This window comes from Arvicola amphibius, chromosome 3 (genome assembly GCF_903992535.2).
Source record: "Arvicola amphibius chromosome 3, mArvAmp1.2, whole genome shotgun sequence".
Lineage (NCBI taxonomy): Eukaryota > Metazoa > Chordata > Mammalia > Rodentia > Cricetidae > Arvicola > Arvicola amphibius.
In genome coordinates this window covers 22,098,149-22,125,284 of record NC_052049.1, presented here as the reverse complement: position 1 = coordinate 22,125,284, position 27,136 = coordinate 22,098,149, and the positions used below count along the sequence as shown (strand labels likewise).

Sequence of the window (27,136 nt, the reverse complement as noted above, 5' to 3'; positions counted from 1 at the left end):
TTTGGGAGACAATATCTCCCTCTGCAGTGTAGACCAGCATAGAATTCTCAGAGATTCTCCTATCTCAGCCTCCTGAATGCTGGGATTACAGGTATGTGCCACCACACCCAGCAGATCTGACACACTCGCAAAGACCTTTGAAGTGATCCTTTCCTCCCTCAGTTCTAGGCAGAATGACCTCCTTGATGCTCTTGAATTTTCCTCCACTGTCCTTCCTCCATGTATCCACCCGGGGGGTTGTCTTCATCCCAGTGGTCGTCCTAACAAGGGCTCCCCTCATCTCCATTGCCTTAGTTTCCAAAAGCTCCAATCACCACCCACGACATTTTCTATGCTTTTTTTTCATATGCTTTTTTTTTTCATAAGCCTTCCCAGAATAAAAATTTCACGTGAACGGTGATTTTGTTTTGCTTGCTAGCATCACTGCAACGCCCATCACCTGGGGGGTGGGGGTAGGGCTATAGGACCCTGAAAAACTGAAGGAGTATGTGAGGTGGGGCGGAGGTCTTGGCAAGAGGTGTGACTCCTGTGGCAGGCAGGGTTCTGGGCAGGTGCTTAGAGCAGCACTTCTCTGCTTTTTTCCTCTCCTCTTCCCCTCCCCTCCCCCTTTCTAAAGGTAGACAAGTCACGGGAATTAGCTCAGCTAAAAATCTAATGGAAATCAAATGCGAGAGGAGGGTTGAAGCATAGGGAACAAACGTAGACGCAAAACTAAAGGAAACGGGTGGAAAAGTAAGGCGGCGAAAAGGCCAACAGACGTCACTCTATCTGGTCACGCTCCTCGACTCCCCCGCGACCGGGCGAGGCTCCCCTCCTCCTCCCTGTAGCCGCCCCGCAGCGGCTGCGGGTCACCACCACTTGAGAGAAGACCGGGCCCGTGGTCCCGCGAGGGAGCCCCACACCCAACACCCCAGAAACCCGCTCCTCCGGGGCCCTGCGCCAGTTCGCTGGGGTTGGGGGTAGAGGGATGGGGGTGAGTTGGCGCGGGCCGTGAGGACTACATTTCCCAGGATGCAGCGCACTAGCGCGCTTGCGCAGTGCGGCCGGAGGCGGCGGTCTGTTCTCCGCTGAGGAGGAGTGGGGCAGAGGGAGGCAGCGGGTGAGAGTTCAGAGTTCAGCAGCAGCAGCCCGAGCCCATGATTCCCATATGCCCTGTAGTTTCTTTCACCTATGGTGAGTCTAATGTGGCCCGTGGAGGCCTCTGCCCTGCCCTTCCCCGGCCCCGGGCGGCGGGTAGACGCGGGGGTTGGGGCCAGCTCCGGGGAGGAGGCGGCGGCCGCCACCCGGGCGTGCGAGTGAGTGAGGGAGTGCGGGGAGGGAGGTGGACGGCGGTGCGGCCGCGGCCTGGCCGGCCAGGGCGGCTTCTCACGGCCCTCTCTCTCTCCCCTGCCCTCCCTCGTCATCCCGACCCCTTCACGGCTGCCCTCCCACCATGGGACCCGACTCTCCGTGCCCGCCGCAGTGCCCAGCCGGCTGGGGGAAGATGCCAAAATGGCGACCGGCAACTACTTTGGATTCACCCACAGCGGGGCGGCGGCGGCGGCGGCTGCGGCCCAGTATAGGTAACGGCTCCCCGCCCTCTCCCTCGCCTCTCCCTCCGCGCCCCGCGGTCCCTACCCCGCTGGCACTCGGGCCCCGCGGGCCGTAGCCGCCCCCGCCCCCGCCGCACCGCCCCGAGCTCCGAGCCCGCGGCAGGCCCGGCCCCGCACCCTCCCCGCCCCCGCCCACCCCCTGTCCTGTTCTCCCCACCCCCCCCTCCCGCCGGGTCCGGCCGACGTCGGGGAGCGGCCCCCAGAGGGGCGAGGGTGGGGGAGGAGTGACGACCGAGGGTTGGGGACGTGGAGGGCCGCTGGGGCCTCGGACGGCCCCGGAGGTAAAATGGCCTCCCGCGGCCTTGGAGCGGAGCCCAGCTGCCCGCCGCCGGCCCCTCGGCTTCCCCCGCCTCCGCCCTGCCAGCCCCCACCCCTTATCCTCCTCTGGCTCGGGGAACGGAGAGAGCGAGCGAAGGGGCCTCGCACGGAGTCCCGGGCGCAGCAGCCTCTGCCGCTACGCCCCCGGAACCCAGATAACGTGTCTTTGTGGGCACCTTTACTAGGTCCCGAGTCCCGACCCTCTTCCCCTGCCAGTCCCTCAGAGTGACTGCCCGTTTGCCAGCGTCACTGCATCCATCCCCGTTCCCGGTGGTTTTCTTGCTCCGTGAGGATGGTAATATTCCAACCACCTGTGAATTGTTTAGCTGCGAGACTGGGAAAGATGGGCGAAGTTTCTAGCGCATAGCCTTTTTCGCCATTGAGTACGGTGCTAGGTGGAGCAGTGAGTCTCTTTTCGGGTCCTTTTCTCCCCCATAGGGGAGAAGAAAATGCGATGACTTTGTACTGAGTCATTGTAATGCACGGAATGAAGCCTCTGCCTTCAGATAGCTGTCACTGCTAAAGTAGCTGCAATTTTTTGTACATCTTTATCGCAGAAACAAAGACAAAACGAGGCATTTATTGTACTTTGCATGGATCGAAGTAAGACAGTTTCTTGGTTCAAGCCATAAGCGCCCAGCTCTGGAGTATTGGCTTTCTGCGTGTATTACATTGCGTATCTTAGATACTAGGTTCATCCTGGTTAAACTCATCTCATATGCCTTAGGCGAATTGTGTATTTAAAAGGGGCGCATTGGAAAAAAAAAAAAGATTTGAATAACAATACCTTCTTGATTTTGGGAACACGTAATGGGGTACTGGTTTAATATTTGGAGGCTGAAAATTCTAAAGGAGAAAAAAGTTACCTGATTTTATGGAATCTTAAGATAAAATTTACTGCAAGAGGTGCTATTTTGTATATTGCCGAAAAAGAAGAGTCTGCCAATCCATAGACATAATGCCCCCGTTGAATTTTTTTTATGTGAAGAGGTGTTAAAATTTGTAAGTGTATTATATTGCTGACATTGGTATTTTTCTGATTGTTGAAAACCTTAATATTTTGTGGCATTTTACAAGTCTTTTTCTTGAGGCCTGTGTTGAGAAAAGGGACTGAAATTATATTGTCAGCAAAATCTTGGTACATTTCAGACATTAACATGTCATTTGTTTTATAAGTTCAAGCAAAGTTTCAAAAAAATCTTTTTTGGCCAGGCGGTGGTGGCGCACACCTTCAATCCTAGCACTTGGGAGGCAGAGGCAGGCGGATCATTGTGAGTTCCAGGCCAGCTTGGTCTACAAGAGCTAGTTCCAGGACAGGCTCCAAAACTAGAGAGAAACCTGTCTCGAAAAACGAAAAAAAAAAATCTTTTTTGAAGGAAGAGGACATAGTCAAAACAATTTATTTTTCTGGGAAATGAGAAAGCTAATGGCATCTGTGGCTGTAAAGCTACTACTAGCAAGCAAGTACCGTGTGTACTAGAAGATGCTGTGTTTGACCATTAAAATGTTTTGTTCATTTTGTACAGTATTTTTCTGTTTTCTTAGTATCCACTGAATGACGTATTTGCATTATTAATTGTTGACATACTGAAAATTGATGAATTGGTTTCAGTTTTTAGGTTTTTTTTTAAGTACAGTATTATAGGTGTAAAAAAAATTGAATCCAATCAATATTGTGTGAATATTGAATCCTAGCTTGAGCAAAATGATATTCCAGTTTGTTGAATTGTTTTGATAATGTATGTCTAAAGAGAAAAGACTGGTCTTGATGTTAACTATACATACATCACTAAACTAATTGTTAAGACTCATTGTCCTTTTACATAGGCAAATGTGAAAGTTATTGGTATTTTAAAAAACAAGAATTCATATTCAGTAATCTTAATGTTTTGAGGAAGATGGGTAAATACAGTTAATACCAGCTATGTTAATTCTGGCTAGTTAATTCCTAAAGTTATAATGGAACTTTAGGAAGTGAAAGAGTTTAGTTTTAGTTTGCATGTATATGTTTCTTAATTTGAAAGGTCTCAAAACTCTGGGGACTCTTTAAAGTCTTTTACATGTGAATGGACTGTCATTGAGTATAGGTAATTCAGAGTGAACTTCTGAAATTTTCTTAGTCACAGCTATATACAATAAATCTATTTATCTAAATTTACTTTAGATTTATCCTCCATGCTGGAAATGAAACCTGTGTCTTTCATGCTCCTTGGCAGTTTGCTCTACCAGGAAACTACATCCCCAGCCTTAGCTTTGATATTTGTTAATGGTATACTGAAGAGTTAGTTTGGTGTGTTGTAAAGAAATTATATGAGTTCCAAATAGCTTTTAGATTGTTTTCATTTATGATAATTCATATTAAACACTTTTTTCCCCCAAGGCAGGGTTTCTCTGTAGCTTTTGGAGCCTGTCCTGGAACTAGCTCTTGTAGACCAGGCTGGCCTGGAACTCAGAGATCCGCCTGCCTCTGCCTCACTAGTGCTGGGATTAAAGGCATGTACCCGGCTCATGTTAAACATTTCTGTGTTGAGCATTTACTCAATCTTTGTGCTGCAAAGTCTCAGTTTCTCAGTTGTGTTTATGTATTTCTGATAAGATGTTTAATTTATGGGCGGAGGAACAAGACAAGGCGGGTTTTCCCGTGGAAAATAACTGATGGCTTCGTGACAGAAAGTGAGTTTAGTTTGAGAATTCTTGTGTTGAGAAGGTACACTGTTAGACACGCTAAACTTAAAAGGGGGCTGGAGAGAAGGCTCGGTAGAAGAGCAGCGTCTGTTCTTCCAGAGGACCCAGGTTCAATTCCTAGTACCCACATGGCAGCTCAAAACTCTTAACTATAGTTCAGGGAGATCTGACATCATCACACAAGCATACATGCAGGCAAAACATCAATGCACATAAAATAAATTTAAAAACAAAAGTAAGCCGAGGTGTGGTGGAACACACCTTTAATCCCTGTACTTGGAGGGCAGAGGGAGTAGATCTCTGGGTTCGAGACCAGCTCGGTCTATATAATGAGTTCCAGAATAGCTAGGGCTACACAGAGAAAAACATGTCTTGAAAAATGAACAAGCAAACAAACAAAAACTTAAAAATTTTTGAAAAACATTAGGGAGGATTACTGTTTGAGGAAACACTCAAAACAAACAACACATTCTTAAACATATATAACATAAATCTATATATGTATACACACAGAGACACACACACACACACACACACACACACACACACACACACACACACATATATATATATATATATATATATATATATATATATACCGTGTAGTCCATGTTGGCCTCAAGCTCAACCTGGAACTCTAGGTTTTGCTTCCATTTTCCAAGTGTTGGGATTATATTGCTGCTAATGCAAGATGATTCTCCTATTTTTATTTATTTGAGGCAGGGTCTCACATATCTCAAGCTAACCTTGAGCTTAACTGTGTAGCAAAACCTTAAATTTTTGATCCTCCTGCCTTAACCTGCAGTATGCTTCTATTAGACCCATCTTACCCCACTAGCCTCTTTTTCATTTGCTTTTTATTTATTATTGAATTTTATCTGTGTGGGTGTATGTGCATGCCCAGTTAAGTGTGTGTCCAGCCCACCTGTGGAGATGAGATTTCAACTTTTAGTAGTTAATTCTCTTCCTCCATCATGCATTTTGGGCACCAGACTTGGGTTATAAGACTTGTGAATCAAGTGCTTTAACCTGCTGAACTGTCTTGCTAACTCTCAGATAAATGGGGGGAGGGTCCTAATGTTTTCATAACAGAAATCTATCTTTCACCCTCTTTTTTTTTTTTTTATTGTTGTTGTTATTGGTTTGTTTTGCTTTTTGAGACAGGGTAGCCCTGGCTGTCTTGGGACTCAACTTGTAGGCCAGGCTGGCCTCAAATTCACAGTGATCTGCCTGCCTCTGCCTCTTCTTGAGTGCTGTTATTTATTAAAGGCATGCACCACCTCTCCAGCAGTACTTGAGTTTTTAAAGGGGTTACAACATAAACAAATGTGTAATAAAATTATTATAGAGTAATTTCTGTTCTCCAGTGAACAGAAAAATAACCTTTTCTTTAATATTTTAAGCAGCCATTTTCTTGTCACTCTTGAGAAAAACCTTGAAAATTTCTTGTCATTTCATATTTAGTCTGTTCTCTGGGTAACTTCAATCTTTAGCTGGTACTCAAGATGTAGTTTTAGATATCATTGATACCTGAATGTTAACTATACCTTCAAAAAAGTTGGCTATTTAAAGTAATTGCTTGGCAACATTTTTACCATTCTTATCAGTAATAATTGACTCCAGACAATGTAAAGGGTTGTGTAACTGTGCAAAATAATCATTCCCCTTCTTAGCCTCTTACAGACCTCCTGCTTCAGTCTCCCAAGTGCTAACATTCTATGCTTGCTTGGTGAGCATTTTAAGAATCTGCTAGTCAAAAGAAAGTACCTCATAAAACGGTTTTGAGGTTTCTTTTGCATATGTGTTTCTAAATGATAAACTTCTTATTACTACAATAATTTGGGCAGGGAAAAACGATCACCTTGAATGGGTTGATTTGCCAGTGAGTTTAGGTTTTATATTTTTCTTTTATACTTTGTATTTGAATGTAGAGTTAATAATACTGTCTTAAAAGTAACACTAGTAGGGTATACAGACTAATTACTAATGTGAGAAGGGAAAGAGAGAAGACTGACCAGGTGAAAATGTTTTGAAACCACTCATAAAGATGGAAATTTACTGGTTGTTAAATTTTTTCAGCTTCCATGTATTCTCCCATTGCCGAATCAGAGACTCTAGGGTGCATATATTAAATGTATAAAATCTGAAATAATGACCCCCCTCCCCCCCCCCCAAAAAAAGATATTTGCTGTTAGACTTCTGGTATTTCCTGTATATTTTACTAATAGCCGAGGAGTAGGTTGAAAGGACTGAAGTATAGCTTGGTAAGTTTTGTTTGTTTGCTTGGTTGGTTTTTCAAGACAGGGTTTCTCTGTAGCTTTGGTGCCTGTCCTGGAACTAGCCCTTGTAGACCAGGCTGTCCTTGAACTTATAGAGATCCGCCTACCTCTGCCTCCTGAGTGCTGGGATTAAAGACGTTTGCTACCACTTCCTGGCGCTTGGTACGTTTTTTGTTTTTTGTTTTTGTATGGCATGTTCAAGGCCTAGAATTTAAATTAATCACTAGTACTACTATAAAGAGGGTTGGTGGGTTGTAGAATGAGGCAAAATAACCCTGTATAGAATGTTGAAGTGATAGGTAGATTTGCCTTTATGGTGGTACACAGTCTCAGAAAGATTTGAATTGGAAACTAGTTAGCCTTAAATTTGAACCTCAGCTCCATTTCTTTAGTCTGTTAGCCAAGTCACTAACTTCTCTGAGATTTTATTTCTTTACCCACCTTTTCTCAAGGTGAAGATTGAATACATTTCCTAGCATAGAGCATGGTTCTTAGAAAGTCTCCTACCAATGCTATAGGAGCGCATACATTTTTAAAGAACTCACAATTTATGTCTGTCATATGCTAACTATAAAATAGGTGTTGGTATCAATGGTAAGTCTCAGTTTCAGTTCAGTAGGGAAGGAAGAAAAACACACAGAGACATGAAACCCAGTAAGAGTCCATTGAATTTTCTGTAACTAAATCATACAAAAATTGACTTTAAAAAAAATTGAGTTTCATGAGTTGGATATGGTGGTGATGTATACTTGTGATCTCAGAATTTTTGCTATTCTGAGTAAATTCAAAGCAAACCTGTTCTACAAAGGGAGATTCTGTCTCAATAATCAAAAAATAAATTAGCATTCCTGTTGGAGCAGTGTTGAATTAAGTTACTAAATTTCAAATAACTCTTGTTTATTTAAGTCAGTGTTCCACAACTAAGTCCCCAGCATTGCCATGTTTATGTAGAGCCCAAAACTGATTGACTAGAAGTAAAAGCAATGAAATCTACAAGACACATTAAGGAAAAAAAGAGCAAAAGTATAGTCCTAAAAAGAGATTATATTAATGAAGTTTTAAAATATCCAAGCCATTAAATTAACTCTAATATACTTACTGTAATTCCAGATTTGAGATTTTTGAAATCTCAAGTTTTTTATGTAACTTGATAAAGGAAATCTTTTTGTGTGTTTTTTGCATTTGTTTTTCAAGACAGGATTTTTTTTTTTTTTTTTTTTTTTTTTTTTTGGTAGCGTTGGTGCCTTTCCTGGAGCTTGCTCTGTAGACCAGGCTAATTTAACAGAGATTTACCTGTCTCTGCCTCCTGAGAATGCTACCATGCGCCCGGTTGATAAAGGATCTTAATGGTTGTAGTGAAACAAGGATTATCCTTAAAGTGTTAGAACATCTTGTAAGAAATAATTAGTATTTAGAAAAATAAAAGGATGGATAGATTATTAGATTAAGACTTTATAGAGCTAGTGCTATGCTTATTGATAGTTGAGCTAGAATGTAGAGAGTATAGAATGCTTAAAGGTATGGGTTTATTTTTTCCATAGTCAGTTACATTATTACTTAGAATTGCAAAAACTGACAGTATTAGAATGACCTAGATATATTTTTAATCTACTTAGTAAAGGTTGAAGGGTCAACACAGTTCTTATCCATTGTTTGTGGCAGCACTCTGTTAGGACACAGGATTAAGGTCATTTTTCAAGGGTAGCATCATTTAATGTTTGATAAAGCCCAGTGAAGTGTAGCTCTTAATACATAAAAATCAAGGTAATAAAATAAACAATTGCTTGTTTGTTTGTTTAATATTCTGTGTGTTAGAAGAAATTTGAGGCTATAATTCACCAGAATGTGGTGGTGCATTCCTTTAATCCCAGTACTCGGGAGGCAGAGGCAGGCCTGGTCTACAAGAGCTAGTTCCAGGACAACCAGGGCTATAATTCATGTGATACTGGTACTTGATTTTTAGAGCTTGTGCTCTCAAAGAATTTATACTTGTGGGGCTCACTGTGGTAACAGTCATTGACTTTTTTTTTAGTGTGTGTGTATGTGTTCTGTCATTAATGTGTGAGTGTGTGTGTGTGTGTGTGTGTGTGTGTGTGTGTGTGTATAGCAGCACCAAATCTGGATTCTTTTGAAGAGTGAGCATCAGGTGCTCTTAATGGCTGAGCAATCTCTCCAACTCCCATTCTTGACTTTTCATGAAATACCAAAATAGGAAATTGGAGGATCTGATCAAAAGTTTTACTGTATTTGGAAACAGTTACATTCTGTGGTCCGGGGTGTCCTGGCACTCATTAAGTAGCCAGCTACCTTCCAACTTGAGATAAGCCTGCTGCCTCAACCTTCAAAATGCTTACTGGTGTGAGACAACATTCCTAGCTTTAAAAACCGTTCAGGCACCAGAGTTCAGCTCTCAGGACCCATATTAGCTGGCTCACAACTACCTGTAAGTGCAGCTCCAAGGAATCCAACACTCTATTCTGGCTTCCTAGGTACCCATACATACATAACTAGTGCGCATGCACACACATGCACAAGTAAATAAATAAAACAGGGCTGGAGAGATGGCTCAGCAGTTAAATGTACTTACAGAACACCTGAGATCAGTTCCTAGCAACCACATAGTAGTGGTTTAGAACTATCCCAAACTCCAGTTTCAGGGAGCCAACATTCTTTTCTGACCTTCTCAGGCACCAGGCATGAATGTGGTGCAAAGACATAGATGTAGACAAAAACACCCATTCTCTTAAAATCTTTAAATTTAAGTCTTAAAAATATTTTAAAATACTTTTTAGTTGAGCAGTGATGGTGCATGTCTTTAATCCTAGCATTCAGGAGGCAGAGGTAGGCATATCCCAGAGTCTGGTCTACATAGGGAGTTTTAGGGCAGTCAAAGCTACACAGAGCCTTGTCTCAAACAAACAAACCTTTTAAAAACCATTGAAACATGATATATGTAAAAGAGAAAACTTCACATATGATAGTCTGGTAACGTATAAAAATAGGCAAACTTGTGTAGCCCTCACTTAAACAGAATACTATCAGTATTCCAGGAGCAGTGTAAATCTGGTTATTATCCTCATGTTTGGTGATCCACTGCTAAAGCAGAATTTGTATAAAACCAGAGAAGAAGTGGTGCCTGGCATGTAAACATGTCTTGAATGAATAAATACCAACAACAAAAAAAGATGTTACAAACTTGAAACATTTGATAGAACCAGAGGAAGAAATAGACTGAACTCTCCTTTCACCTGTAGGACCTGGGACTTGAACTTGGGTGGTCAGACTCCAGTAGCAAGGGCCTGCATCCACTGAGCCACCTCTCTGCCTGATGGAAGCTTTTTATCATTTCTGAACGAATAGTCCTCATTCTCTGAAGAAATGTGAACGCTTGAGAAATATGAAATACTTGTTTTCTTGACATGCAATTATGAACCACTTTGTATTACCCATCAACTTTAGGTATAACTAATTCTGTTTTGAACTCAGTTATTTATTGTGGATATAAGGACTTCAAATATAGATTGGGGGGCTGTTGTATAGTCCATATAGTTATTGTTGGGCACAGTTGTCTTCTACAATCCGTTATTTAAATTGGCCTTTATTTGCCTAGCAGTTCTTCATTCTTCATAGGGTTTTCCCCATACACATGCTATCTTTCAACAGCAATGGAAGACTATCCAAGGTCCAAACATCTTTAGTATGTTACCCTTATGCTAGAATGGTTTTTATCTCTTGTTAGACAATTTTTCCTATGTGTTAGAGAGTTTCTCCTGATCTTCAATGCTTACTGTTTTTCTTTGATGTATGTTGGCATGAATTCTATTGTTTTTATTCCCTCACAATTTGGGAATTGTTATCTTTGTAAATGTGGGGATTCTCTGGCACTCTTTTTAATATTTCTTGTTTTTCTCCATTTCTAATACCAAGTGATTAAATTAACATTCTTATATTCTGTCCTCTAAGGTTTTTACCTGTTAAGTATTTTGCTGCTGCTGTCATTTTTTAAGATCATGGCCAGGCAGTGGTGGCACACGCCTTTAATCCCAGCACTCAGGAAGCAGAGGCAGGTGGATCTCTTGAGTTTGAGACCAGCCTGGTCTACAGAGACAGGATTACGTAGGGGAAAAAAAAAAAAACAAAACAAAAACTCTTTGTTTATGCAATCTGGGTAATTGTAGATATCTCCCATTTTGCTAATTTTTTAGCCAGCTGTTTCTAATCAATCATGTGAAACCTGAGTTTCTAATTGCAGCTTTTATGTACTACATTTCTGGAAAGTTCTGTTTGATTCCTTTAAAAGTTCACCAGCCTTTTTTGGTTTTGCTTTGGTGTTTTTTTTTTTTTTTTTTTTTTTTTTTGAGACGGTACCTTAATATTGGAACTCACGGTGTCCAATGCTGGCCCTGAATTTGTGGCTATCCTCCTTTAGCCACTTGAGTACTGAGGATTGCAGAGTGCAGGGCCATACCCATCTTCATCTGATTTTCTTTAATTTTTTTTTATTTTAATCTTTTAGCTTTTTGAGACAAGGTCTCTATGTAGTCCTGGCTATCCTGAAGCTCGATATGTAGACCGTGCTGGCCTCTCACGTGGATCTTCCTCTTTCTGCCTCCTTAGTACTGGGATTAAAAATATATGTCACCATGCCCAGCCATCTGATTTTTTTAAAAAATGTCTTTTTAAAAGTTACATGTAATTATTGTTTGTGCACGTGTGGATGTCGATGGTCTTAATGGGAGTCAGTTCTTCTCTTCCACTAGGGTTAGAACTCAGGCTTGCAGGCTTGGTGGAGGTACCTCTATGCACTGTGTTGTCTTGCCTGACCCTACTCAATTATTTTTGATCCATCTCTTTTTATTCTTAGATTTGATACTCCTTTATTTCTTTAAATGTAGTTATTATTCAACCAACTCCTGTTCATCATATCTTATTTCTTTATGGTAATTTTGATCTTTATAATTTGTTTTTGAGGTTTTCTGTTTGCATTTGCAGCATGTCTGCAAAGGGACATAGTTTGTAGCCTGTAAAATAAAGTCAATGCAAGATTCTGTTAAGATAGCTTACTGGTTGTTTAGATCTTGGTCATAAGTAATTTCCAAGGATTGTCTTATAAAGGTTTTTGTTTTCTTTACCCAGAGTTAGGACTAAGACAGGAAAAGTTTTTTTACAGTTCTCCCTTCAAAGAGAGTGGTGAGGCACACCAGTGCTTCGAGGAAGAGACCAGATATCTGGGAGTTCAAGGCTGTTCCAGTCTACATAGTGATCAGTTCCAGGCTGGTAATAAGACCCTGTCCAAAAAAAAAGAACTTTCTAATTACAGTACAGAAAATGTTATTTGTACAGCATTCACCACAAACACATAGACATGAACAACAACAACCCTGGAGATTTGGAGCCCTGGTGAGGCTAGACGTTAACAGTCTTTGGTTTCTAACTGTTCCTGAACTGCCATTCTCTGAGAACTAGCATGGCAGAAAGTGTGGTAGGCTTATGTGACCACTTGTTAGCAGCTGGCAGAGGGTGTTAAATGCTGCTCATTGATAGGTAGATGTTTCTGTTTAGTTTGGGGTTTTGGTTTTGGTTGTTTTTTGTTTGGTTGGGTTTTTTGCCTGTGTTAGTTGGTTGATTTTGTTTTTTGAGCAAAATTCTCTGGAAGGAAAGAATACATTGATTTGTATTTTGTATGCGGGTCTTTACCTCCTTGAAGAATGATAGTTTGAAGATCTGCCTGCTACCTTAAGTAGTATGGTTTCAGACTCCAGGAAGTACAGCAGATAGAATCAGAATAGCGTAGTATGCTTACAGCTTGTAGCACTGAAATTTCCTTCCATTTCTCTACAGCATGTTTACTTATTTGACAAAAATAACACTTTGTAAAGTATTTTGTCTCCATGTTTAGATACTTTTTTGGTTTTTTTGAGACAGGGTTTCTCTGTAGCTTTGGGGCCTATAGTGAAAGTAGCTCTGTAGACCAGGCTGTCCTTGAATTTATAGAGATCCACTTGCCTCTGCCTCCTGAGTGCTGCGATTAAAGGCGTGCACCACCTTCGCCCAGCCTAGATATCTTATGTGTTGGGACAATTTCTAGTTATTTTCCATACATTTTTATGGCTGAATACTAAACCCTCATTTGCTTTTGCTACTTTGAAAATTGTAACAAAGTGTTTTATTCCTGTGTTTTTTCTCTTTTAAAGGTTATTTGACTTTGGGGTTCCCTTAAGATTCATGTGAATTTTAAAATGGATTTCTCAATTTCTGCAAAAAGTCTTTGGAATTTTGATAAGGATCACACTGAATAATCTATAAATCCCTTTGGGTAGTACTTAGACCTTAATTTGTTCCAACTTGAATATGTGGGATTTTTTCATGCAATTTTTTTTTTACCTTCCCCAACTTGTCTCAGATCTCCCACCGACATCATCTCCCCAATTCTCTCTTCTCTTAATCAAGTAATAAAATAACAAATCGGGCAGTGATGTCACATGCCTTTAATCCCAATGACTCTCTATGAGCTCAAGGCCTACCTGGTCTACAGAGTGAGTTCCAGGACAGCCAGAGTGGTTACACAGAGAAACTCTGTCTTGAAAACAGCAACAAATAAAATAAGGGGGGGGGGGGGGGACAATAACAAAAAGCCCACAACAAAAACGCCCCCAAAAAAACATTTTGTTTTGGCTTAACTGGCCTTTTTTTTTTTTTTTTTTAACTCTGTTCTTTTGGGGGCCAGCACCCAGCTCCCGAATAAATACAGAGTCTTATTACTTATCTGGCTTTGCTTGATTTATTTCTCCCCAGTTTTCCTATAATTATCCCGTCTATCTTTTGCCTCTGGGCTTTTAGCTTTTTCTGTTTCTGCATATTTTTCTTCTTATTCTGGCTTGCTGGGTGGCTGGCCCCTGAAGTCTTCCTCCTTCCTCTCTCACTCCTTGATCTTCCTTTCCAGATTTCTCCAATTTATTGTTTCTGTCTCTCAGCCCCACCTATACTTTCTCCTTCCTTGGTATTGTAGACCAATCAGGTGTTTTAGACAAAATAACACGGCTTCACAGATTAAACAAATGCAACATAAAAGAATAATTAAACAAATATTCCACAGTATAAACAAGTATAACACATCTTAAAATAATATTGTGCAACAGCTAACCACTGGTCATTTATTTTTGTGTATATGTATATAATTTATCCTAATCAACTTTATGCAATTTTTATCTTCTGGATTCAGTAGTTTTAGATGTCATACATACTTTTCTTTTTTCCTAAATTCAATTGTAGACTGTTTATTCAGATAGTGTGCTACAGTTTTAATTCCCCAGAAGATAACAGCAACTCATTCTCTTGAAGAATCTTAAAACTGTGGCTGCTTTTTCAGAGGTCCTAAGTTCAGTTCCCAACAACCATATGGTGGCTCATAACCATCCATAGTGGGATCTTATGCTCTCTTCTGGCATAAAGACATACGTGCAGGTAGAATGCTCATATACTTAAAATAAATCTTTAAAAAAACATTTCGCCAGGCAGTGGTGGTGCATACCTTAAATCCCAGCACTCGGGAGGCAGAGACAGGCGGATCTCTGTAAGTTTGAGGCCAGCCTGGTCTACAGAGCAAGTTCCAGGACTGCACACAGAGAAGCTCTGTCTCTGAATGAATGAATAAATGAATGAATAATCTTGAAGCATTGTGCTTTTCCTCTTTCCATATATCCTCAACCCTCTTGTACTACAGTTTTTACTGGTATTGTGTTTTCTGGTTTGTCTTCCATAAGTTAGGTCGATTCTAGAACTTTTAAAACAACAAAAACTTGCCTTACTGTAACTGTAAGTAGAAGTTACTGTGGAGCCAGATACCAAGCTATGATTCTAAATCCTACTAGGAGTCATTTGCATTTACTATTTTTTTTGTAGAATTCTTTCTAGTTAGATATTGGACTTCTTTTTCTTCCATGTTTTTATTTTTATGTATATTCCTTAGGTTCATCTCCTGTACACTTAGTCCTGTACACTTAATGGAAAATCTACCTACTCTAAAGGTGAATTTTTTTTTCGATTGTGCTTTCTATCCAACTATAAGATCTTCTTATGGTTCGGGATCATACCTTTGTTGTTAATTGCCATGACTATCATTTGTTTTTTATGACAGAGTTGGTTGGCCTCAAACTTACTATGTAGTCAAGGATGACTTTGAACTACTAATGGTCTTGCCTCTACCTCTTAACTGGGATTATAGGCATGTGTCATCAGACATAGTGATTATATCTTAGTATTTCTGTTTCTTGTCTTCATCGTTCATCGTTCTGTCAGAGGTTTTGTACTTTGCTTGATATTACCCTGATTTCTGGCCTGCTGCATAGCTGTAGACCTGGGCTTTTTTTTTTTTTTTTTTTTTTTTTTTTTTATGGTTTGCAGAATTTCTTATCTTTATTTTTTGTTTTGTCTGGGTACATATATAATAGTAAAACTTGACCTCAGATGTCTTTAAAAAAAGTACTTATTTTCCATAGTTAAGCTGGGTACAGACTTCTACAGAAGTCTTTTGTTTTTTTGTTTTTTTTTTTTTGGTTTTTTCAAGACAGGGTTTCCCTGTACTTTCTAGAGCCTGTCCTGGAACTAGCTCTTGTAGACCAGGCTGGCCTCGAACTCAGAGATCCGCCTGCCTCTGCCTCCCAAGTGCTTGATTTTCTTTTCTTTTAATCTAATTTTTTTATTATAACATTCTTTTCCTCTTTGGAAAATTGAAGAACTTCTTTTGTGTTGAAAAATTGAAAAATATCTCCAAGTTGGTTCTTTGGATAGTCTGCTGATTGAATTTGAAAATGATTCCCTTTAATAGTAAAATTTCTTAATTTCATTTACTATTTTTTTTCTAGAATTCTTTCTAGTTAGATAGTGAACTTCTTTTTCTTCCATATTTTTATGTATATTCTTTAGGCTCATCTCATGACTAGTATAAAGTTCTTGCTTTATGATACAAATTAGGGGTTTTGAAAATTGTGTGACTTTGATGTATTTATTTCCTGCAGTGACAGATTTAACTTGCTTTGCATTTGAGAATATGCTTTCTTTAAATACCTGATAATTGCCTGTCAACCTTCAGTTTTTTTGTTTTTTGAAGAAAGCAGCAAGGCTGCCTGAAAAAAATCTTACTTACTTTGAGACAGGGCCTTACAATGTAGCACTGACTTGTCTGTTACTTTGTAGATGAGACTAAGAGCAAAGAGGTCCTCCTGTCTCTGCCTCACAAATACTGGGATTTAACTCAGGTGCCACCATGACCACCCCAACAAACTATTTCAAGGCTTCTAGCTAAGTTTTTGATAAGCAGGTAGAAAACTGGTCATTATCTTCGAGAGTAAATCTAAGAATGTGGAGTAATTTTACAATTTAACATTAATAATTCTCTAGATACTTTATTTTGCTTTTTTAATATTTTGAGGCAGAGTCTGATCTCGTTGAGGCTAGTCTAGAAGCGTCCACCTCCCCAGTACTAGCTTTACAGGTCTACACCACCATGCCTGGTTTCTTTCCCATGTTTGACATTGAAGGAAATAGCATTTTCAACTCTTGAAGTCTTCCTCCCTCCCTCCCTCCCTTCCCTCCCTCCCTCCCTCCCTCCCTTTCTTTTTGGTTTTTCGAGACTGGGTTTCTCTGTTTAACAGTCGTATCTGTCGTGGAACTCACTTGGTAGACCAGACTGGCCTTGAACTCACTGAGATCCACCTGCCTCTGCCTCCCAAATGTTTTGTTGTTGTTGTTCTCTTTTCCTTTAATTATTTTTTTTTTTTAATTCTATGTGTTTGGGTGTTTTGCCTGCATCTATGTATGTGTACCACTTGTGTGACTAGTGCCCTCCAAGGCCAGAAGAAGGCATAAGATCCCTTGAGTTACAGATAGTTACAATCTGCCATGTAGATGATGCTCGGAATAAAACGTACCATGTTCTCAGGAAGAGTAACAAGTGCTCTCTTAACTGCTGAGCCGTCTCTCCAGCCTCTTTTGTATTAAACTTTCTTACACATGCTGTTATTAATGCTGGGGGGATGTTGTTTGTTTTTGAAGGGGAGTGTTGAGACAAGGTTTCTGGCTGTCCTAGGGCTTGCTATGTAGACCAGGCTAGACTCAAACTTACAGAGACCTGCTCGCTACTGCCTCCTATGGGCTAATGTTAAAGGCATGACCCACTATATACAGCTTACATTTTGTGTTTTTTTTATTTAGTTTCTCTCCTTTTTTTTTTTTTTTATTTTTTTTTTTTTTTTTTTTTTTTTTTTTTTTGGTTTTTCGAGACAGGGTTTCTCTGTGGCTTTGGAGCCTGTCCTGGAACTAGCTCTTGTAGACCAGGCTGGTCTCGAACTCACAGAGATCCGCCTGCCTCTGCCTCCCGAGTGCTGGGATTAAAGGCGTGCGCCACCACTGCCCGGCTCTAGTTTCTCTCCATTTAAAACTGACTAGATTCTATTTATTATTCACAAATATTATTGCTCAAAAGCGCTTGTCTTTACAGATTGAAGTCAGTGAAATTTTACATTGTATGCAGGGAGGTGACACTTTATTTTACTATTATAAAATAGGCAAATCCCCTTGATTTTAACTTGATATTTTGCACTTGGTATTAATTTAAACCATCCTTCCTGCAATCAGATCCCCAGTGCTAGGGGTCAAATGCAGGGCCTCTCTGAATACTAGGCTTCACTGTAGAAGGATAGAAGTGGCTTTTCTTACCACCCAGCTAGCTTTACCCAAAATAATTACATGGAAATTGTATTTAAGCACTGCCTAGCCCATTAGTTTTAGCCTCTTATTGGCTAATTCTCACATCTTGCTTTAACCCATATTTAGTAATCTCTGTAGCTCCATGAGATGGTCGCTTACCAGGAGAGATCTTAATCTGCATCCATCTTGGAGAGGAGAGGCATGGCGATTGCCTGAAGCGTCTGACTGACTTTGCTTTCTTTCTCCCACAATTCTGTTCTGTCTACTCCCCCTACCTAATTTTCTGTCCTATTAAAGGACCACGGCAGTTTCTTTATTAACCAATGAAAGTAACACATAGACAGATGACCCTCCTCCATCACTTCACCCTGGCCTTTAACCTGAATTTTGAAAGTAAATTTATTCTCCCCTATGTATTTAATTGGATTAGTATAAGCTAGTTTGGTCACTGTAACATAACATCTTACAGGGGAGGGCATGTTTGAAATTGAAAGAATTATCTGGATGGCTTCTAAGTAATAGTCTTTAATTTAAATGAAAATCAGCTTGGCTACTCTAGGAATTGGGACTACCTAATGTTTTTGGTAGAAGTTATGTTTTCAGGGGCTGGTGAATATAGCTCAGTTGATGAGAGTGCTTGCCCTGTGGGTAGCACTTCAGTTGGATTTTCCATCATATATGAACTAGGGGGTGATGATGAAAACCTCTAATCCTGCACTCCAAAGACTGAAGCAGGAGAATGAGGACATCAAGGTCATTCTCAGCTGCATGGTAAATGTAAAGTCAGTCTGAGATACAGGGCCTGTTTCAAAACAGCAACAGAAAGACGTTCCAATTCAGGTGATGATAGGGACCTGGCTGTGTGAAATAGAACTGCGTTAGGAAGCCCTGGAAATGAATGTGTATATATTTGTATATACATATGCATTTGCTTACTGCCCTGGCATCATTTTTATAAGGTGCTTAAGAATGATGACTTTGAAATTTATTATTCAGACCAAAACACTTTGGAAGAGTGACAGAAATAATATGAATAATTCCACAAAGACATTGGGCATAAACCAGAGCATATGATCTTCCTCCCTTAGTTATGTATTTTTAAGGGTTAGGATCAGGCAGTTTCAGTCAAATTGTCTACCTAGTTGATTGTTTCCACTATGTCTCCACCTATTTTTTGTCCTGTAGAACATCTTTTGGGGCCAAAAAATGTGGGCATCTACTGAAAAAGGAATTAATGATGGTATTAATAGAAACAATTACAGTTGACTGTGTATGTGCAGGCTCTGCATCATGGATAAAGAATGAATAATTGTGCCTGTATTAATGAGCATTATAGGTTTTTCTCATCCATTATTTCCTAACTGTGGTTATTTACATGACATTTTCATTATACTAGTATAAATAATATGGACATGAGATTTACTACAGTTTAGGGTATGTTGTATTAAGATTATATGCAAATACTGTGCCAGTTTAGAAACATAACAAATTTTTGTTTGCGTAAGGATTCCTTTGGTGTGGGACTTTGCATGTGCCAAGCAAGAAGCTCTACCACTGAGCTACTGTGCTCTTTAAGCAAGGAATTGAGCGTCATTGGATTTTGTTACTTATTATTTATCTTATTTTAAAAATAAGTCTCCTGCAGATGTCAAAGAGTAGTTGTATAAAAATCCAAGACTATATCTGAATTTTAACATAACCAAAGTCCTTAGACAATGTGGTCTGTATATGTGAAATCAAATCTTAACTAGTTAAATGTTTAACACAATTTCATAGACCTGGTGTATTTTTATTTTAGTTTTTGGGACTATATCTCGTGTAACCAAGGATGAAAGGATGACTTTGAATATTTGATTCCTGCCTGCCAGTTCCCAAGTATTACAGTTGTGTGACTCCACACCAGTTTTATGGAATTCTGAGTCTTGAGTCCTGGATTTTCAGAACATTAGATAAATAAGCACTGTTCTAACTGAGCTACATTTCCATCACACACACACACACACACTTAAAACTTACTGTTTGTGGTTTTGGTTTTTTTTGTTTTTTTGTTTGTTTTTTCAAGACAGAGTTTCTCTGTGTAGCTATCCTGGAACTAGCTCTTGTAGACCAGGCTGACCTTGAACTCACAGACATCCATCTGCCTCTGCCTCCCAAGTGCTGGGATTAAAGGTGTGCATCACCACTGCCTGCCTACTTAAAACTTTATTTCTGTGTGTTGGGTAGGGTGTGCAGCACTAGCATATGTGAACTTCAAAGCACAGTTTATGGGAATCTGTTCTCTAAACAATGTCCAGTTGTGGGCCCTGGAGAGGATAAAAGTACAGGTGACCTGGATTATATATTACCAGAACCATAAAGGTAGAAAGAACTCCACAGAATTTCTTCTGACCTCCATACCCGCACATCTCTCTTGTTCTCCCTCCCTCCCTCCCTCCCTCCCTCCCTCCCTCCCTCCCTCCCTCCCTCCCTCCCTCTCTCCCTCTCTCCCTCTCTCTCTCTCACACACAGACACACCATTTTTATTTTTTTAGAGAATGTCAAATTGAGGCTAGGAATATAGTTTATTAGTAGAACCTTTAGTTAGCATGTGTGAAGCCCTAATTTCAATTCCCAGCACTGCAAAGTAGTAAATAATAAATGAATAAAAATTTTAAATGTTACATAATCCATAGTAAATGACATGTTATTTAGACAGATTTCCCATTATAAAAATGTGAGCTTATTTTTCTTGTTCCTTAATTGTCATTTATGCAGAAAGTGTTGGCTAGTTTTATATTAAAATATGGAAGCTTCAGCCAAGTAGAAATTAATAGTTTCTTTGGACTCTAAGTTTTTTGTTTCTGTTTTTTGTTTTTTGTTTTCTTTTTCATATTGGACTGAAATCTGGCACCCTGTAACTTCCATCTGTTGGTTCTAGTTCTGTTCTCTGGAGCAGCATGGAGTAAGTGTCTTCTTTTAGAAGACAGCTATCACCTTTCCTAGAATCTTCCATTTTTATATGAAATAAAATCCTTATCTGTAAGTTTCATTATTGATTCCCTTTGGTCAAATTTTAGTTGATCAGTATTTTATATAATGCAGGTTAAATATGGTGGCCCAAAATATTAATTCTATACAACCTTCCTATGCTACTATGCACACCAGTATAGAATACACTGTACTTTATAACCCGTAAGTCACATACTCGCAATTCATTAGTGCTATCAGCAGTTCACACACCCCCAACTATTCTTAACTGTTGGCTCTTACTAAGCCTTGTCAGCCAGACATTTGAGCTATTGGGTGTCTCTGCTTTGGAGAAGGCATGTGTTACTTTGGTAGGACAGCCTTAGCAAGTGAGCCTTTAATGAAAACTAAACTATACTGTCTTATGATCACATCTGTATGACTTGAGTTTATGTAGCACAAATTCTCATTTTAGAAGTTAAAGTAACATTTCTATAAGAATTTTTAGGTGGAATTGATTTGATTACTATTTTTGGAAAATACTTTTGCCTTTTGAGGCTTAAATGGGAATGACTGCAGAACATCTGCCTTAGGGCCTTTTACAACAACACATATTAAATTTTTAAAAGAACTTATTTAATAAAATGCTTCTTGTAAGCTGGAAATTTTATCATATATTTATCATATATCAGTTGTATAATACAAGGTATTTTCATTGAGATTTTAAATTGTGTAAAATAAACTATAAAGGGTTTTTTAAATTCCTAATTTGGTGCAAATTTTTTCCTCTGTTTTATATCTTCGTTTTCTTGCTTTGCCATGTGATTCGTGGTCTGATGCATAATATATGTAAATATATAAAGTATTTATAATTAAGTAATGGAAATTTATTTTAAAAACACTAACTAATAATAGTATTGAGTAGAACGTATTGAGTTCAAATAAATACTTGCCCTTCAGTAGTCTGTAATTCTATTACTTGAAACATGCTTTTAGTTGGTAATTTTAAGACTATTCCTTGATTTTAAAAATTAAATCATAACTTCCAATATTTTTTAAGTTGATAAGTGATTCTAAATGACTTATCTGCTTGGTTTTAAAATTAAATTATTATATTTATTCTTCTACTTCACAATATAGCCAGCAGCCAGCTTCGGGTGTAGCCTATTCTCATCCAACTACAGTTGCTAGCTACACTGTCCATCAGGCTCCAGTAGCTGCTCACACAGTTACTGCTGCTTACGCACCAGCAGCCGCCACAGTTGCAGTTGCCAGGCCTGCTCCAGTAGCTGTTGCAGCTGCTGCAACAGCTGCTGCTTATGGAGGCTACCCCACTGCACACACAGCAACAGACTATGGTTACACCCAAAGGCAACAGGAAGCACCACCACCACCACCCCCAGCTACTACACAAAACTACCAGGTAAGAAAACGACCAGCTTCAGTAGCTTTAACATATACATTTAATGGGTTCACGTATAATGGAAGGCTTAAGCCAGTGCTTGTAAATGTACTTCCAAGTGGTGGAGAGACATGAATGATTTCCTAGGGTATGATCCAAGCATTAAGTATCTTTGCAGTGGATTTTATATTCTCCTTTGCTACTTTTACCTTACTACACATATATATGTGTGTTTAATTTTTTTTTAAAGTTTACACAGATCATTGTTTAAATGCTTTCTTACCCTAAATTTATGGAGAAAAGAAATTACATACAAAAAATGCCCTTTGTTTATACAAGTGGGCATTACTTGTCCATTTGGGACAGGGAAGTTTGAAACTCATGATTGTAAGCCCCATTGAATAAATATTACATGTTTTCTTCTTGAAACTTAAAGTTGCTGTTCCTTTTGCTTACACTTTTATGCTGTATTACCTAGTCCCCTGGAAACTCTATCTAATACTATAGCATTCATCTTTAAAGGCAAAATTACAGTCATTTTTTGGGGGGGTAAAATGGGTTATTTAATTAATATTTAAATGTTTTGAAATTATTGACGTCAAACACTACTTGAAGTACTTTTGAGCTTATTTTTAAAAGTTCAAAATTAGTTATTTGTATTGAAACTTAATTGTCTTATTTTTTACTATTTATTATCTTTGTTTATTGCTAATGTTCTGTTTATTATAAACTAATCATTTATTGATTAGTTATATTGTATTGAAACATAGTCTAGGCCTATAACTAACTCTGTTTTCTTTCCCTTTGTTGTATGTTTACACAGTAAGAATTTTTTCCTGCCATCTAAATCAAGGCTTTTGTTTTTGTTTTTCATTTCTTCTTTTAGGACTCATATTCATATGTAAGATCCACAGCCCCTGCTGTAGCTTATGATAGTAAGCAGTACTACCAACAGCCAACAGCAACTGCTGCTGCTGTAGCTGCCGCTGCCCAGCCTCAGCCTTCTGTGGCTGAAACCTACTATCAGACAGGTGGGCTTTATGTAAACAGCTTTATTATAAATGATAAAAATAATAATTTGGGGTATTCTAATGAAAACAAACTGCAGAATCCATCTACAATGATTCTCTCAGTGTCCTTGTTTTCTACTACTGTAATGCCATTAAGTCACAAAGAGATATTTAGGAGAAAAGTTGGTGTCCTTTTGTTCTGGATATGTATACTGTTTGTGATTTACAGCATAGGATTCCTCTCTTGCTGAAGTCAACTGTACAAAAGAAGCTGTGACACTAACTTGTCCACATGCTATACCAGACTTGACTTATTTGATAATGCTGACTGTCTTAGTAACCATTTGGTACTTTTATGGGCCCATATTTTCATCTGTAATGACAGGTGGTTCTGTTACCAGCCACTGTTAATGGGCTTCACTTCCCCAGTTTGTAAAACTAATTGTTAAACTTCCCCCACAACCCTTTTTCAGTCTACTACTATGCCCAGAGTACAATAATTCACATGCAGAAAGTTTTTTTGTGTAGAAGCCTCCATATTTGTAGACTTTAAAGGATAGACTTATAGACTTAAACTTTACTAAAACAAAATAACAACCACAAAAGCATTTTTAAGGAGCCTTATTTTAAAGCTGAGGAGATGGGCATATAGCTCATTTGAAAGAGTGCTTGCCCTGTTATTCATGATGCCCTAGGTCCAACCCGTAACATCATATGACTCTAGACGTGGTGACACATATCTGTAATCCCAGCATTCAATAGGTTGAAGTAGGAATATCAGGAGGTGTCAAGACTTTCCTTCAGCTTCATAGCAGATTTGAGGCTAGCCTTGACTATATAGCCTTGACCCTCTTTCAAAAAGTAAATAAGGCTGAGGTCTAAAGATTGAGTAATACCTTATATTTGAAGATGGATTAGAATCCTTGGTTTAAAAAAAAAGTCAAACTGACTTTATCATGGGTAGGAAGTGCCTTCTTTTCCCACTTTTCCCTGTCCTTTAACACATCTATACATGAAATCGTTGACCACATTTCTTCAGTGTCTATGGTGTTTTGATTTTATAAATCTCTTAAAAGTTGGGAAAGTGAGTGCCCTGAAAACTATTTTGAAAGTGGATATCTACGTGTTTATAACCCTAATATATGGGGGGCACGAGTTTGAGACCAGACTGGGCTTTCTAGTAGTTTAAGGACCTGTCTCAGAATGTGTGTGTATGTTGATAAGTTGCAATGGCTGGCCTTTTTATGATCCCTTTTCTGTTTGTATATATAATAAACAAGCTTCATAGTTATTCCAAGGCTAGTCTTGTGCTTAAAAGTACTGAATTATCTAAGAGTCGGAAGATTTTTAAGTTATGACATTAACTGACTTTTTAGTTACTTAGGAGTTTGTTTTTCTGTAAAATACTGTCTTAATTTGTGTTGTTTGAATCAGGTATAGGTAAGTTTAAAATTACCTTAACTGAATATCAAGTAAGTTTTTACTCTTGTGTATTTGGGCATTTCTCAGAAATGAAATCATTGAAATCATTGAGTGACTAGTAATTAACGAGAAATATATTTGATAGGATTTTTTCATATTCGAGTGTTGAAGACAAAGTTTAGTAAAACATGAATAGTCATTTAAGGATAGCTTTTTTGAGCTATTTGAAGAATAAGTAACATTTGTGGTTTTGAGTTAAATTCACTGAGTAAATCAGTAAAATGCCATTGACGGTATACGAGTAAGTTTCAGGATTAAGCACTGAAATTTTTAATATGAATTGAAATACAAATTTAGCTTTCTTTGTTCTGTTTGTAAAATTAATCCTTTCAAGTAGACTGGTTTATATATTCACATATCCACAAGTTATATAAAAACTTCCGATCTGTCATTTGTAAATAGTACTGCTTTTCTGGTTGTAATTCTGATGAACTGTCATGCCAGAAATGAAGAAACATGTTTTATTCAAGTTAGTAGTAAGAATCATATCGTTTGCTCAGAAGAAATTACTAGGACTTTTGATAGCTATTGCTTTTAGTTTTTTAAGTATATTGTTACAATGACTTTAGTTACTCTTCTCTTTTTCTGGTGTCTTTCTTGCTTTAGCTCCTAAAGCAGGTTATAGTCAAGGTGCAACACAGTATACTCAAGCCCAGCAAGCTCGACAAGTGACAGCCATAAAACCAGCCACACCAAGTCCAGCTACCACTACTTTCTCCATTTATCCTGTGTCCTCCACCGTACAACCAGTGGCAGCTGCAGCTACTGTGGTACCGTCCTATACTCAGAGTGCTACTTACAGTACCACAGCAGTTACTTATTCTGGTAAGACTGACAAGCTGTATTTAAATGGTAAACAAATTGCAAGGCCCCGACTAGAAACTGTCCTGATTTTCTCTGGAATTATTTTATTTACAGTAGCAGGAATTGAGAAAAATTGATTCATGATTGTTAAAATAAGTATTTGTGCCTAATATGACAAAAGGTCCATATTATAAAGCAGTGTTGTTGATGATGGTGGTAGTAGAAGCTCTTAGCAGAATATACTGCCCTTTGAGGGAATTTGAAAGCTAATCTTCTGACCTAGCCTTTCAGTTGGAAGAGAGAACATACAGTCCTCTGCAGGATTGTTTCCTGATAGTGAACGTGAAAACTCGTTAACACTTGAAGACTACCATAGACAGATGATCTGTATTGTTTCTTTTGGTTCTTGGTGAACTATTTCTTCATATTTATGGTCAGAAATAAATAGTCCCTGAAAATGTTGGCAGCTTTTTTATAAACATCCATGAGGTTGTAGTTATATGACATACCTATCTTAAATAACAATGGCTTGATTTCTGACTGAGTAGTTAATTTTGCAGGGATGAAAACTGTACGTGTTATTTTTGTAGACTCGTGACTATGGACTGTTATATGTGTATTGTTTTTATTCTTTAATACCCTATCATTTTCTGTGGAGGGTTTAAGGTGGCATAGACAGTTTTCGTCCTTACGTTTTGCTGCTTTGCTATATCCTGATTATCAGAAAGAAGCCTAGATAATGAATTTTAAAAGATACCTTTGTTTTTCTCAGATTTCTTATCCTGTCTCTAGGAATACAGGAAAGCAGATAGTTTGGGAAGAGCAACCCATAATGTGAGATTATACTGTATATGTATGTGTGCAAAGCCTTTATATACTGATGTGGTTGCTGTCTTTGCTTGGCAACATGTGGAAACAGATTGGAATGAGGAAAGGGTCATGTCTGAGAAGTCTCACCAAATTGATGAATGATGGAGACTTGATTAAAAGAAGTTAGGGTAGAGAATCATTTTTGTAGAGTAAAGACATAGTCAGGATTTTCCCTATTTAGGGAATGAATCTTTTCAATTTCAAGATAACTGATATTTCTACTCAAATAGGACTTCATGATTAAGTTTCTCTGCTGCATTCATTAGTTGATAGTTAAAATTGTAGTCAGGATTATTGCAATGGAATATTATTGAACATACTTTTAAATATCTACATTATCTTTGGTCATAGTTTCCCTCTTGCATATGGTCTATAAGATGTAATTATGCAATCTGGTACTTTGCCCTAAGTTCTTCAAAAAACATTTTGTAAGCATAAAGATAATCTTTTACATAGCCACAGTGTCAGAACCTCTCAGGTTACTTGACTATACTTTATATACTTTAATGACAACTTATTTAAAAAGTTTATTAATGCTTGTGTGTAAGAGAGAGTGTATGTGTAAATCAGAAGACAACTTGTAGGAGTTGGCTCTCTCCACCATGTGAATTCCAGGAACCAAACTCAGATGATTAGATTTGGCTGTAGGACCCTCCCCCGCCCCAGCTTCCCAGTCCCAGTTGGGACTGACAGCGATCTTTGTTGTTGTTTTTCAAGACAGGCCCTGATTGTCCTGGGACTGACTCTATAGATCAGGCTGGCCTTGAACTCACAGAGTTGCTACTGCCTCTGCCTCCTGAGGGCTGGGATTAAAGGCATGCGCCACCATGGCCTGGCTGATGATAACTTTCTTATATCAACTGCTTTTTTTACGTGTACCCAATGAACCACAATTTTAATAGTAAGGAAAGCAAACATGGGTACTAACTATCAAATATAAATTTCTGGTTAACTTTGGTGGAGTCTTTTTTTTTTCCCCCAACTTTTTTATAATAAAATGTAAAATTAAATGATCGAGATTGGCAGACAAACTAACATCTT

At 38.8% G+C, this 27,136-nt stretch overlaps 1 protein-coding gene across 3 annotated transcripts in view; it reads left to right on the top strand.

The window, feature by feature from the left end:
- The first annotated feature begins 1,050 nt into the window (after positions 1 to 1,050).
- Zfr (zinc finger RNA binding protein) overlaps positions 1,051 to 27,136 on the top strand; it is a 66,505-nt gene continuing 40,419 nt past the window's right edge. For 2 of the 3 annotated variants that reach the window (XR_005284607.1, XM_038321603.2), the window contains exons 1-6: positions 1,051 to 1,173; positions 1,463 to 1,562; positions 20,499 to 20,522; positions 21,668 to 21,950; positions 22,816 to 22,960; positions 25,028 to 25,246. Coding sequence is in view for 2 of the 3 variants with exons in the window: in XM_038321603.2 (XP_038177531.1) it covers positions 1,137 to 1,173; positions 1,463 to 1,562; positions 20,499 to 20,522; positions 21,668 to 21,950; positions 22,816 to 22,960; positions 25,028 to 25,246 (808 nt within the window). In the remaining variant the exon portion in view is untranslated. The remainder of the gene's footprint in view (positions 1,174 to 1,462; positions 1,563 to 20,498; positions 20,523 to 21,667; positions 21,951 to 22,815; positions 22,961 to 25,027; positions 25,247 to 27,136) is intronic. The other variant, XM_038321604.2, reaches the window with a different exon arrangement.